General features: G+C 48.6%; 1 protein-coding gene across 7 annotated transcripts; it reads right to left on the bottom strand.

Annotated features, from left to right (window-relative positions):
- Positions 1-1,189: 1,189 nt before the first annotated feature.
- On the bottom strand, positions 1,190-12,731 carry SNX11 (sorting nexin 11). 7 transcript variants are annotated; one of them, XM_024746367.1, is made up of 8 exons: positions 12,643-12,706; positions 10,272-10,331; positions 9,160-9,214; positions 8,638-8,724; positions 8,242-8,342; positions 6,643-6,738; positions 6,197-6,409; positions 1,190-4,639 (listed from the first exon to the last, which is right to left on the bottom strand). In XM_024746367.1, exons 3-8 carry the CDS (start codon positions 9,199-9,201, stop codon positions 4,366-4,368), a joined length of 813 nt encoding a protein of 270 aa, XP_024602135.1. In that variant the 5' UTR covers positions 9,202-9,214; positions 10,272-10,331; positions 12,643-12,706; the 3' UTR covers positions 1,190-4,365. The 7 variants fall into 7 exon arrangements, with proteins under 7 accessions (XP_024602135.1, XP_024602117.1, XP_024602125.1 ...); XM_024746349.1 differs by having other exon boundaries at positions 10,272-10,809; positions 12,643-12,685; XM_024746357.1 differs by having other exon boundaries at positions 10,272-10,623; positions 12,643-12,660.

Below are 12,731 nucleotides of genomic sequence, written 5' to 3'. Positions count from 1 at the left end.
TAACACCCTAACACACCATTTCAAAGCAATCATACTCCCATGAAGAGGTAAAAAAAAAAAAAAAAAAAAAAAAAAAACGAAAAAAAAAAAGAATGATGTTTTCAAATGAATAAACCAGTGCTTGCCGATTTAGAGAGCGGCATCACAGTGAGTCCCTGTGGTAACTATCCTTTTTCCTGTTTCTGTAGCAGACATCTAAAAGGGGAGCCCTGAAAGTCTTGATCAGGACTGAGTTTAACACTGTGTACTACTTCGGAGCAAGAAACCCAGATTCATAGAAACAGTGTAGAAGCAGCTGCGGTGCAAGGGCCCGCACTGGCTCCCTGCGCTTTGTGTGGGACTGGTGCGGTGCCAGCTGCAGATCGGGGCAGAAGTTGGGAGTCAGGACAGTCATCTCGCGGCTGTGATTTTCCTGGTCCTTCGTGTTAGTTTAGGGGAAAGTTCTCTCATACAAAATGACTCCCAGGAGCTCTGTCAAGAATCAAAAAAATAGGAGCACGTCCAGAGCCTGTGCTCCGCAACGGGAGAGGCCACAACAGTGACAGGCCCGCGTACAGCAAAAAAAAAAAAAAAATCAAAAAAATAAAACAAAAGACAACCAAAACCCACTGCCAAGAGAGGATGAGGGGTCCAGCGCCTTTGTTGTCTTTGCCTGCAGAGGCCAGACAGGAGGGCCTTTGCTGGCCCTGCTGCCAGCCAGAGCCTAACCATGCTGCCTCCCATGGGCCCTGAATCTGAGGCACCTGGAAGGGTTATTAGCAGGATTGGAACTCATCCCTCTGCTGGGACTAGATCATAATTACAGTAATTTTCTAACAGAGCTCGGCAGTAGGACTGTTTAATCAGCATCTGACTCCCTTGTGCCCCCAGCCCTCATCACTCAAGGAGAGGAGTGGGATGGCTCTTAAAGAGACAGTGCCGGCCTTTCAGCACTGCTAACAGATGTGCCCTAATTGGTAGAATATATCTAAGTCTCATAGCTTATAGCAGGCAGGTTGCATTGCCTCCAACAAACCAACACAGGTTCTCACTATCCTGGGCCTTCTGCTACAGGGCTTTGGGTCAGGCTGCTGGTGGGCCTGGCTTCCCACACCAACAAGGCCACCAGGGGAAGGGACACACACAGAGCTAGTATACCACCACAATGAGGAGCCCGCACACAGCAATGAAGACCCAACGCAGCCAAAAATAAGTAAATAAATAAATTTATTTAAAAAAAAAGATGCATATGAAACTTATTATGTTCACACAAGAAAACCCATCTCCTCCTACACACACACACACTTCCACCAAACAAAAGGAAACCCATGAGATTGGGATCACTTATCCTGGGTAACAGATGACTAGACTTGGACCACAAAACTAGCTGTCGGAAGAAAGGTGACTAGGGAATTCCCTGGCAGTCCAGTGGTTAGGACTCTGTGCTTCCACTGCAAGGGGCACAGGTTCAATCCCCGGTCAGAAAACTAAGATCCCACATGACGCATGGCACAGCCAAAAAAAAAAAAAAAAAAAATTAGGTAACTATAAGTCAGGCACAGAACCTACTTCAAACCAAAAATACTTCCAGGGGCTTCCCTGGTGGCGCAGTGGTTGAGAGTCCGCCTGCCGATGCAGGGGACGCGGGTTCGTGCCCCGGTCCGGGAAGATCCCACATGCCGCGGAGCGGCTGGGCCCGTGAGCTATGGCTGCTGAGCCTGCGCGTCCGGAGCCTGTGCTCCGCAACGGGAGGGGCCGCAGCGGTGAGAGGCCCGCGTACAGCCAAAAAAAAAAAAAAAATACTTCCATTCTACAAAACAACTCAATAGGCCACTCCCCCTAGTAGTTCCCTATCTTCCCTACAGAGGTCATCGGTGGCAGCCCTTAGTACACACAGGGACAGAGCAAAATGGGAGACAGGCAGATGGCACTGCCTAGATGAAGAGGAAAATCCATCTTTGCTGTTTTTCTGGTAATTCCAGGCCCACAGAAAAACTCTTCCCCTCTCAGGACATCTCCTTCCATGGTCTACACTCAACTCTGCACAAGTCAGTGCAGGGATGGTGCCTGGCCTTAGATTAACTGAGGTGCTGTTGTATGCACTGCTGATAATGGATCATTAAAAAAGCCAAGAGGGCTTCCCTGGTGGCACAATAGTTGAGAGTCCGCCTGCCGATGCAGTGGACACGGGATCGTGCCCCGGTCCGGGAAGATCCCACATGCTGTGGAGTGGCTGGGCCCGTGAGCCATGGCCGCTGAGCCTGCGCGTCCAGAGCCTGTGCTCCGCAACGGGAGAGGCCGCAACAGTGAGAGGCCAGCGTACAGCAAAAAAAAAAAAAAGCCAAGAGTCAGAAAAATTGCATCCGTGTCTTTGAGCAGCTCCTGCTGTCCCAGCAGCCTACCCTGCTGGCAGAATTAGCTGCTGAGCACCAACTCCAGGAAGAAAAGGAATGAACAGAAGAAGGCCAACCCAGCTTGCTGTTTTTTGGCTGAGTAGGGAATTGACACAGACCACCTCCGGCTCCTGTCTGGAAGTTTTGAAATCAGAGAGCTTCGAGCACAGCTGGGTTCACAGCTGCACCATTTGGAGCATTGGACTCATTAATATTCATGAGTCATCCCCACCAATCGGCAGAGCGGATACCATTAGCTTAGCATCTGTCGGGTTTTTGTGAGGTTTGTGTATGGAGTTTTTTCCCCTTTTAAATGAACTTCTTTTGACATTTTGGATTTGCCTCTGTAGGTTTTCTACCCTCGCCTTGCTCTGCTGCATCATATAAAGGAGAGACCCAGGGGAGGCGGGCAGGAAAGAGAAATGAGTCCCAGCGAGGGCTCCGCATCTGCCTGTTGACAAACTTTATTTCTCTTTCAGCACCTGGCACCTCAGACGAGCTACGAGGACAGAAGCAGCATCAGGTAAATTATACCTAACAAGGTTCGTGCCCATAACTGTGAGAGGAGCTGGATCCTGACTCTTTGGAAGGCAATTCTTCCTCCAGTGGTGAACTTGAGCTGCACACACAATACAGGAGAGCTGCCGTGCACGGTGCTGAACCATTATTTCCACGCTGATAAATTCATGATTTATGAAAGTAACTACTGCCAGCCTTCACTCCCTCCTCCACTGCTACAGCTTGTTAGACACCAACTGCAACAACAGTCTTAAATACTTGAATTTTATTTCAAGCCAAAACCCCTCAACTCTGAACTAAATGCCATGACAGTCCCATAGCATAGGCTGGTAGTAAAAGAGCCCAGAGACAGGGTGCGATGGCCAGAGGAGGGAGAAGCGGGCAAGAAGGGGAAGAACCACACACACAAACCCAAGGGCACATGCCAGCGGCACTCATCTCCTACCAGCTCTGGCTCTCAGAGGAGAGAATTACGGCAGCAGGAGGGCAGAATGCCTCATTGTCTGAAGGAAGCCGTGTTGTTCCTCATCTCCATCCCCAGAGCCCCCTCTCCCGGCAGAAACAAAGCCCCTGCACCCCACTGGATTGAACATACGGCAACACAGCGGAGGGACACGTGGTGGCTGAAGCCTGGGGGCAGGGAGCTGTTACTAAGGGAGAAGAAAAGGATTCAAAAAAGAAAGGAGCCCATGCTTACCCTGCAGAGAAGACAGACGCGTCTCTGCTTTATAACCAGAGAGACGGTGACAGCCCAGGGCATCCTTTCCAAAACAAAGCCCCTGAACTGGTCCCTTTCCTATGGCTGTGACCAAACCCTTCTCTTTCATGGATGGCCATGAGCTATTTCATGGGTCTTGGCCCCATAAAGCCAGGCCGAGGTCCTGGGATGCGCAGGAAACCCCAGTGACAGGAGTCACAGCACCGTTCCATTCAGTGGTATTAGTGGAGGAAAAGCAAGGAGGTGGGAGAATATTCACCTCCCTGTCCATGCAAGGAGGTAGGCAAGAGGCCAGCCTCCCAGAAACGAAGTGCTCCAGGGGCTGCAGCAAAAATAGAGCCAGTGGGAATACAATGACACAGGCATTTCTGTTGAACAATATTCAATATGGCAGCTTAAAATCTGCCACCTACAGGTCCCCAAAACCAGTCACCTGAGACAATGTTCCTAGGCCTGTTAACAAACATCTAAAGAAATTCAGCTCCCAGAAGAGTAAATATGGGGTGTGGTTCAGAACCAACAACCCCTGCGCCTTGTGCTTAACTTATAAACATCCGCACAGTGTCTATTTCTATGGAAGAAGCCTGACGAGTTGTCACCGACCTCCACGCAACCAACGCGAGCAGAGGCCACGGTAAGACACAAAGCAGCCCAGCCTCCCCACCACCGGCCTGGGCCCAGCCCCACTCGAGCAAGTCTCCCGGCCCACATCTCCTTCATCCGCCTCAGAGCAGAACCCAGAGCTCAAAGCAGAGCTCACTTTTCCAAAACTGTTTCCAACTGACCAGGATCCAAACGCACTGCACGGTCCCCTCCCATGGCCCTCCTCACAGGCTGAGGAGCAGAGATTCCCTCATCAGGTCTTGCAAAACCACAGCATGACGGAAAGGAGGGAGGTGGGAGAGGGGGGCTCTCCAAGGAAGGAGCCTCAGAGTCAACAACAGGAGCCCACACCTCGAAACTGTCCTTTTCTTCCCCAGGAGGCGGTGAGAGAGAGCTCCTCCTGCCCGATCTTGGGAGAAAGCAGCAACTGGAAAAGAGAGGGAAAGGGAAACTAAGGGCATGAACAGGTAAACAAAAATGAATGGACAACAACAGGAGGTCTCTCCATACAAAGAAATATTACTCGGCCGTAGAAAGGAATTAAGTGCTGATACACACTACAACACAGACACACCGTGAAAATGTAATAAATGAAAGACGTCAGTCACAAAAGACCACATACCGTATGACTGACTCCGTTTCTGTGAAATGTCCAGAATATGCAAATCCATAGACAAGTAAAGTAGACATTGGTTGCCAAGGGCTGGGGGTTGGGGAAAATGGGGAGTCACAGCTAATGGGCACAAGGTTTCTTTGGGGGTGATGAAAACATTCTAGAATTGACTGTGGTGATAGATGGCTGAACAACTTCGTGAATAAACTAAAACTACTGAATTGTACACTAAAAGGGTGAACTTTATGTATGTAAATATATCTCAGTAAAGTTGTTATTTAAAGAAAATGGGGGGGGACTTCCCTGCTGGTCCAGTGGTTAAGAATACGCCTGCCAATGCAGGGGACATGGGTTCGAGCCCTGGTCCGGGAAGATCCCACATGCCATGGAGCAACTAAGCCCGTGCACCACAACTACTGAGCCTGCGCTCTAGAGCCCGCGAGCCACAACTACTGAGCCCGCATGCCACAACTACTGAAGCCCACGCACCTAGAGCCCGTGCTCCGCAAAAAGAGAAGCCATCGCAATGAGAAGCCAGCACACCGCGACAAAGAGTAGCCCCCACTCGCTGCAACTAGAGAAAGCCCGTGCACAGCAATGAAGACCCAACACAGCCAAAGATAAAAATTAAATAATAAAAATAAATAAATTTTTTAAGAAAGAAAGAAAATGAGGGACTGCCCTGGTGGCGCAGTGGTTAAGAATCAGCCTGCCAATGCAGGGGACACGGGTTCGAGCCCTGGTCCGGGAAGATTCCACATGCCACAAAGCAACCAAGCCCGTACGCCACAACTACTGAGCCTGCGCTCTACAGCCCACAAGCCACAACTACTGAGCCCGCATGCCACAACTACTGAAGTCCGTGCGCCTAGAGCCCGTGCTCTGCAACAAGAGAAGCCACCGCAATGAGAAGCCCGCACACCGCAACAAAGAGTAGTCCCTGCTCGCCGCAACTAGAGAAAGCCCGCGCGGAAAAACGAAGACCCAACGCAGCCAAAAATTAATAAATTAAAAAAAGAGAGAGATCTAATGCTATTTTAAAAATTAATTAAAAAAAGAACAATGCACTTTATTAAAAAAAAAAAGTAAAAGAAAACGGGGGTTGGGGGAGAGGATAAAGAACAAAACAAATAAGAAAGCCTTCTCTTTCTCCTCAGGTTCCAATAGGAGAGCACGCTCCCCAGGGATGAGTTAGTAAAGAAACAAGACCTTTGTGCATGGAATGAAAGAACCATGCACAAGGAGACCGAGGCCCTTCTGAAAGGCCACTGATGCTGTGACCTTACTGCTTTCTCTACCAATGGACACCTCACTGGCCCAGGTTACAATAATCCTAGCCACTGATGTCTCAAAATAGAGCACTTCAGTTACCTCTTAGGCTGGTCTCCTTTAGCCAGGTGAGAGGAGCCCCGCCTCTCTTCCTGGGTCCAGCCACAGTTTGACATAGCATAGCGAAGAATGGCATCGGAAACAGACGTGGGGCTTCGGCCCTGGACACAGGCTTCTATCTCAGGCACCGAGAGCTGGCTTTGCAGGAAGAGGTGTAACTGGCTGTCTGACAGGAGGACCACACTCTGCAGGACCCTGGGGCAGACACAGGTAGGGCAACACAGAGCATCACCCCAAGCAGTGGCTTTCCCCAGCCCCATCCTCTGAAGGCCTTGTGGCTTGAGTGAGCACTGAAGGCACAAGGGTGCAAGAAAGGCATCTGACACAAATGTGCCTGTATGTTCACAGGGGCCATCCTGCTCGGCACACACACCTCACCCCCCGGCCCCTCCCCAGGAGGCAAGTGCTAGCCCGCCAAGTCCACTCACTTTTCGAGAAAGTGCTGCAGACCTTGTCGTCGCTTCTCAATGAATTCATCTGAGCTGCCAAAGAAGGTTGACTTCCCAGGAAGTTCAGGTACAGGCCTGTGGGATCACATAATGTAACACGCCCAAGATAAGTAACATCCAAGACAGTCATTCCAGTCCCTGATCAAGGAAATCCCCTAAAAAGAGGTGCAAATCAATACAAACAGTATTTAATAAGGTGGCAGGGGAAGGAGACTAACACTGACTTGACTGCATGAGTGTGTCAGGCACTGTAAATGTTTTAATTTAACCTTACTTCCTTTAATACTCCCCAAAACTCCATGAGAAAGATATTAGTGTCCCCATTTTAGTGGTAAGGAAATAGAAACAGAGAAGTTAAGTAAATTTCCCAGTGTCACACAGCTAGTAAGTAAGCAGCAGAGTTGGTATTTGAACCAAGTCTATGACTTAAAAACTCCATGCTGCTAGATGACACTGTTTACAAAACCCATTCCCACCATCAACTATTACTGAAAAAGGAAGAAACTTGGACACAGAGACATGGAGAATGCTGGGTCCTTCTGTGTAAATTAAGACTACCTTCTCCAGCCCTGGAAGGTCACATGCTTGGAATTTTCTGAAAGTAGTCGAGTTGCAGCAAATCATCCACAAACTCTTCAAGCCTCCCTAGCCTCTCCTGTGAAGCATGGCACATGCTTTAAAAATGGCAGGCCAGGGCTTCCCTGGTGGTGCAGTGGTTGAGAGTCCGCCTGCCAATGCAGGGGACACGGGTTCGTGCCCCGGTCCGGGAAGATCCCACATGCCGCAGAGCGGCTGGGCCCGTGAGCCATGGCTGCTGAGCCTGCGCGTCCAGAGCCTGTGCTCCGCAACGGGAGAGGCCACAACAGTGAGAGGCCCGTGTACCGCAAAAAAAAAAAAAAAAAATGGCAGGCCAGACTAGAGGATGCAGGGTCTGTTCAGAGGAAGTTCCAACTGGCTAATTAGGGCCTGACCCATGACAATGGCCTCATCAGTCCCACACGTTAACTAACTGGCTCCGTCATCAACAGGGTCACCAGAGCATTCAGTGGCCACACTGTGGTGGAATCACTGTCCTAAACTGTCTCAAGTTTTAGGACTTATTTGAAGCATGCAGGTGAGGAGTGAACACCACTGCTTTTTCTAAGGCTCTCAGTCTGTTATAACTCTGGATAGAGGTCTCTACACAAAAAAGAAAAAAATAATCACTATTTTTATATATCAAATGGACGGGAACACCACCTGTCAATTTATTCCAGATGCTAAAAAGCTTCTCATAACCAGTGAAGCACACTTAAAAAGCCAGCAGTACCTTTCTTTAGCCCTAGACTATTTAGCCCTATGCATGTTAAAAAAGAAAAATATTTTTTAGATTTATTTGGCTTTGTTAGGTCAAAATATTAGAAATAAGAACACTGTCTTACTTTTCTCACTGACTTGAAAACATAATTTAAGAATACATTTCTCAATGTCCTCAGTACCTGGCAAGTTGCCAAGCTTTTTTCATTGTAAATTCCAGTTGCCAAGTAAGCACCTAAAAAGCCAGTCTCAGACCCAAGAAGAAAACAAGAGCAAACTCACACTAAACCAGCGTTTCTCTGTAGCTGCTTTCTCAGCCACACAAACTCTCGGTAGCGGCGACGCACACAGGATGTCTTAGCAGTAAAAGCCTTGCTGTTGGTCTACAGGAGGCAGCACATGAAAAGGCTTTAGTGGAAAAAGCCCAAGTTCACATGAACTCCCCATCGTCACTCCCACTAAGGACCCAAGCCACCAGGCCACAGTCCTGATCGAGGGCTCCAAGCAGAGCAAGATGCCACCAGGCAGCCTGAAAACAACTCTCAGGCAAACCTCAGGCTCTCTTTCCTCTCCTCCCTCCTTTACTTCTGTCATAACAACCATAAACAGATTCTGCCTCAAGACTGGCCCTCAGCCCTGGAGGGTGCTGACCCCAATATCAAAATTGGATGCACTTACATGAAGGAATATCTTATAATCCACGTAAGAATTCCAGGAGCCCTCATTCTGCACGCGGGGGTCCTGAACACGCACAGTGATCACCTCCTGGAGGGAAGAAATGCTCCTTCAGCTTCAGCACAGCCACACAGTAAGGTGGCCTCGGCACAAAGGTTACCAGATTTTTCCACTCAACACCAACTTTCATTCATTTGTTCATTTATTCATTCAATTCGGCAAATATTTATTGACCACCCTGTATGTGGCAGGCACTGTGCTAAGGCACAACAAGAACAAGAGACAAAAAGCCTTGCCCTTATGAAGCTTACATTCTAGTACATTCCAACGAATGGAGAAGTTAGTGAAAATGGAACCTCATTTCCCAGTAATGCCTTTACTACTGATTTCCCTCTTCTGGCTTGACCTTGAGCTCATCAGAACTACCAAGGTATTAGTGTCAGAAGAACACCACCAAGCAATATCTGAATCTCCCAAATCCCCTCAAACATTTACCCACCTGTTGCCCAGAGACCACATGCTTACCTCCTGCTCTTGGTTCTCCAACATTCTACACCAAAAGCCCATTGGAAGAAAACATCTGACGAGGGACAGAAGACACAGGATCAATCACTGTTAGTATGCGTCTACTCTTTTCTCTTGGCCAGGACAAAACCCTGAAAATTTTTTTTTTTTTTTTCGGTACGCGGGCCTCTCACTGTTGTGGCCTCTCCCGTCGCGGAGCACAGGCTCCGGACGCGCAGGCTCAGCGGCCATGGCTCACGGGCCCAGCCACTCCCCGGCATGTGGGATCTTCCCGGACCGGGGCATGAACCACTGCGCCACCAGGGAAGCCCGACCCTGAAAAATTTTAATCGACACCCCCCTGGGGAAATCCAGGCAACTTTTTTGTTCTTGTGTAAAACTTAAGAGGAAGCAAAAAAAAGTCCCCTACAGTGAGCTAGGTGCCAAGCTAAAAGCCCTGGAGGATTTGCCTTCCTTCTCAGACCATGACGGGGACCCTGAACCAGGCCACCTCTAGCCAAAACATGTTCAGGTCTACACACTGTCGCCTCAGGCAGCCAGAACAGGCAGGCTGAGTTATAAAACCTTTCTGCCTGAGAACTGCAGGCTCAGAGACAGATCTCAGAGTTGGAGAGTGCTGGGGGCACCTGAGTGGGTTGCCCAGTTGTGACCTTCCCTTATCTAATCCCATCTCCAGAACCCAAGCCAATGGTTCTGATCATTTCCTCTCTCGACATGCGGTTTATACCACTGCCCAAGCACCCCACAGCTGCACAAGTCGACTCAGGATGTTTTCCACTCCTTTGCAAAGATTCATTAAAGCCTAAGCCACTGATTTCCCCCAGTGTGGCAGTTTACATGTGCAGCAACATCGCCCACTCCAACAAGGGGACCATGAAGGCTGCAGCACAGGGTTACTCAAGTCCAAAGGCGCCCATGATGTCACCTTCTGTTAAAATACAGCACTGACAATTATACCCCAATAAAGATGTTTAAAAAAAAAAAAAAAAATACAGCACTGATCTTTTTACTCCTAGAACCACTCCAACAGCATCCACTCTGGCTGCCGCCTCCACCCCATTCTCCTCTCTTAAGAGTGGAACAATAAGGTTTAATTTCCCTTTCCAATTTACCTTGAAATGAAAACTGACTTCAGCCAATATGTACTGCCAACAAATGATCCAGGCTGGCTCCTGGGAAAACAAGACTATCTCTGAGCTCTCCCTCTCCTCTCCCCATGCCCATTTACACACCCACTCATTTTTACAGTCCCACAATTAATTTTAAACACATTCTCTTATTAATTCTGCCTTACCGTTAGAAGAGTGTGTAATGAGTTTCCTTATGTTGTGCTCACACGGCTAACATTTCAAGAGAAGGGGAACTCATTTACACCATAAAATTAGCAGAGCACACAGCTTTTCCAATCTTTTTCAGTATACCAGAAGGTCTCTTCACACACAGACACTGCACGCAGAGATGAAGCTGCATGATATATGACAAAATTGGGCTACACAGTCGAATAAACTGGAAATTCTGTGGTTGCAATGCCATCTTCAACAGTATTCTTGCTGACATTCTGATTTTTCAGCTGATGCAGTCACCACTGCAAAGGGGTCCTGAACTGAAAGGCGAGAAATCCCAATTCCGTAACAACTGATGTATAACATCCTGGATGTAAGCAAATGGCTGTGATCAAAAAGAGCAGGCCAGGGCTTCCATGGTGGCGCAGTGGTTGAGAGTCCGCCTGCCGATGCAGGGGACACGGGTTCGTGCCCCGGTCCGGGAAGATCCCACATGCCGTGGAGCGGCTGGGCCCGTGAGCCATGGCCGCTGAGCCTGCGCGTCCGGAGCCTGTGCTCCGCAACGGGAGAGGCCACAACAGTGAGAGGCCCGCGTACCGCAAAAAAAAAAAAAAAAAAAAAAAAAGAGCAGGCCAACTCACTGTGAACAATTAACTTCCTAAGATTTAAACAAAAATTTTTTTTCTCTTCTCTTTTCAGGCATTTGGTAACTTGCCAGCACAGGAGCAGAGTTAAATACACTTTAGTGTCTTTCCACAAAAGTAACCATAGGAGAGATGATGACAAGGAAATCCACACCTCAGTAGAGCTCACACATCTCCAGTGCCTTGAAAGGTTTGCCAAATTCAGAACCATAATTTAGTAACTAAATGGTCATCATTCTCAGGCTCAAGGAGAGTTTGCCTATGGCTCCGAGAGCAAGCTCCTCTCCTTTGGGGCTTATACCACTTAGAAACAAATAGCTATAAACTGGCTTTAAAAAAAGCCTAGGACCCCCCCAAGATGCTGTATACTTAAAACTAAGTTTAAAGGGCACTAAAAATGTTTCAATTGTAACTTTCCTTAAAAACAATGGAACAAACACAAAAACCTATACTTCAAGTAATAATTTCTAGCAACTACTATTCTCCCAGCTCCCTCCCTGTAGGTGCCACTCCTCAGGAGGAAATGAAGCTCATTTCTACCCTTGGAGGGGAAGGAGGAAGTTCTTAATTTTAGCAGTATGATCTGGAAGATGCATCCATGTGTCATCCAACTAAGGATAGAGTCAGTGATCCTCTCAGCTACTTAATGCAACTCACTCAGCGCTAGCTACATTTCCTGGGCCCTTTCAATCACATGTGAAGTTTCCTTTACTTTCTCCACCTGTACCAGCACCAGTATCTCCGGGTAAAATCCAGCTGTTTGCTGTTTACAAAGTAGATTCCTTGTAAAGCTTTCCTATGTCTAAACAATTCAAGGCAGCAGTTCAAGGCTTCAGCTCCACCATTTTCACTCCCATTTAAACTACTTAAAGAGACATGTTAAAAAAACAAATCAGGTGATAACTTTTATATTGAGCCACCGAGGCTCCCATCCTTTCTTACTCATTCTTCAGCCCTTTGGTGCCAGATGGCAACTCAAAAAGCTCTCCTTCCGAAACACCCACAGGTGGTAGAAGCAGCTCCCCTGTCTGACCAAGCTCTGCCTATTCTTTGCTCCATTCTTTTGTTCATGTGTAACTTGCCAGTCTTTCCACTTGCAGATTAAGTAACAAGGCAACCACAATCTAGCACAAGAGCCTTCTGTGTCCCCGTAAAATAACTGCCATTACTCCTAGTCCTAGTGTTTGGGTAAATGTAGCCAAACTCTTTTACTCCGGCCACACACACACACACACACACCCCGTACTCCTAACGAACTAGGAGCAAAAAGGCCATGTGGTCCTTATTCCCCTTTGCCTACTAAACTTGGGGAGTGGGAAGGAAAGATGCTTTATACTTTAAAAATAAATGGAAAAGCTGGGTTTCCTTCCTCGGATCCCAAGTAAGCACCCGCCTTCATCCCGGGAGGTGAGACCGCTCGTTCCCTAGGATGGCCAGCGAGGTCGCCACCCTAAGCGCCACTGCTGACGCTCAAGCCCGCAGCCTGAGCGTAGCGCCCACGTCCCCTCACCTGAGAGCAGCACCCACTCCCCCCGGGCCCGCCCACGCCCCCTCACCTGAGAGCAGAACCCACTCCCCACAGGAACACCGCCAGTGCCCCACTCTACAGTAAGACTCTAGGCTTCTCCTTCCGGGTGAGCGGCCG

This window comes from Neophocaena asiaeorientalis, unplaced genomic scaffold (genome assembly GCF_003031525.2).
Source record: "Neophocaena asiaeorientalis asiaeorientalis breed wild unplaced genomic scaffold, Neophocaena_asiaeorientalis_V1.1 scaffold1, whole genome shotgun sequence".
NCBI classification, from domain to species: Eukaryota; Metazoa; Chordata; class Mammalia; order Artiodactyla; family Phocoenidae; genus Neophocaena; species Neophocaena asiaeorientalis.
This window is presented reverse-complemented; position numbering and strand designations above follow the sequence as displayed.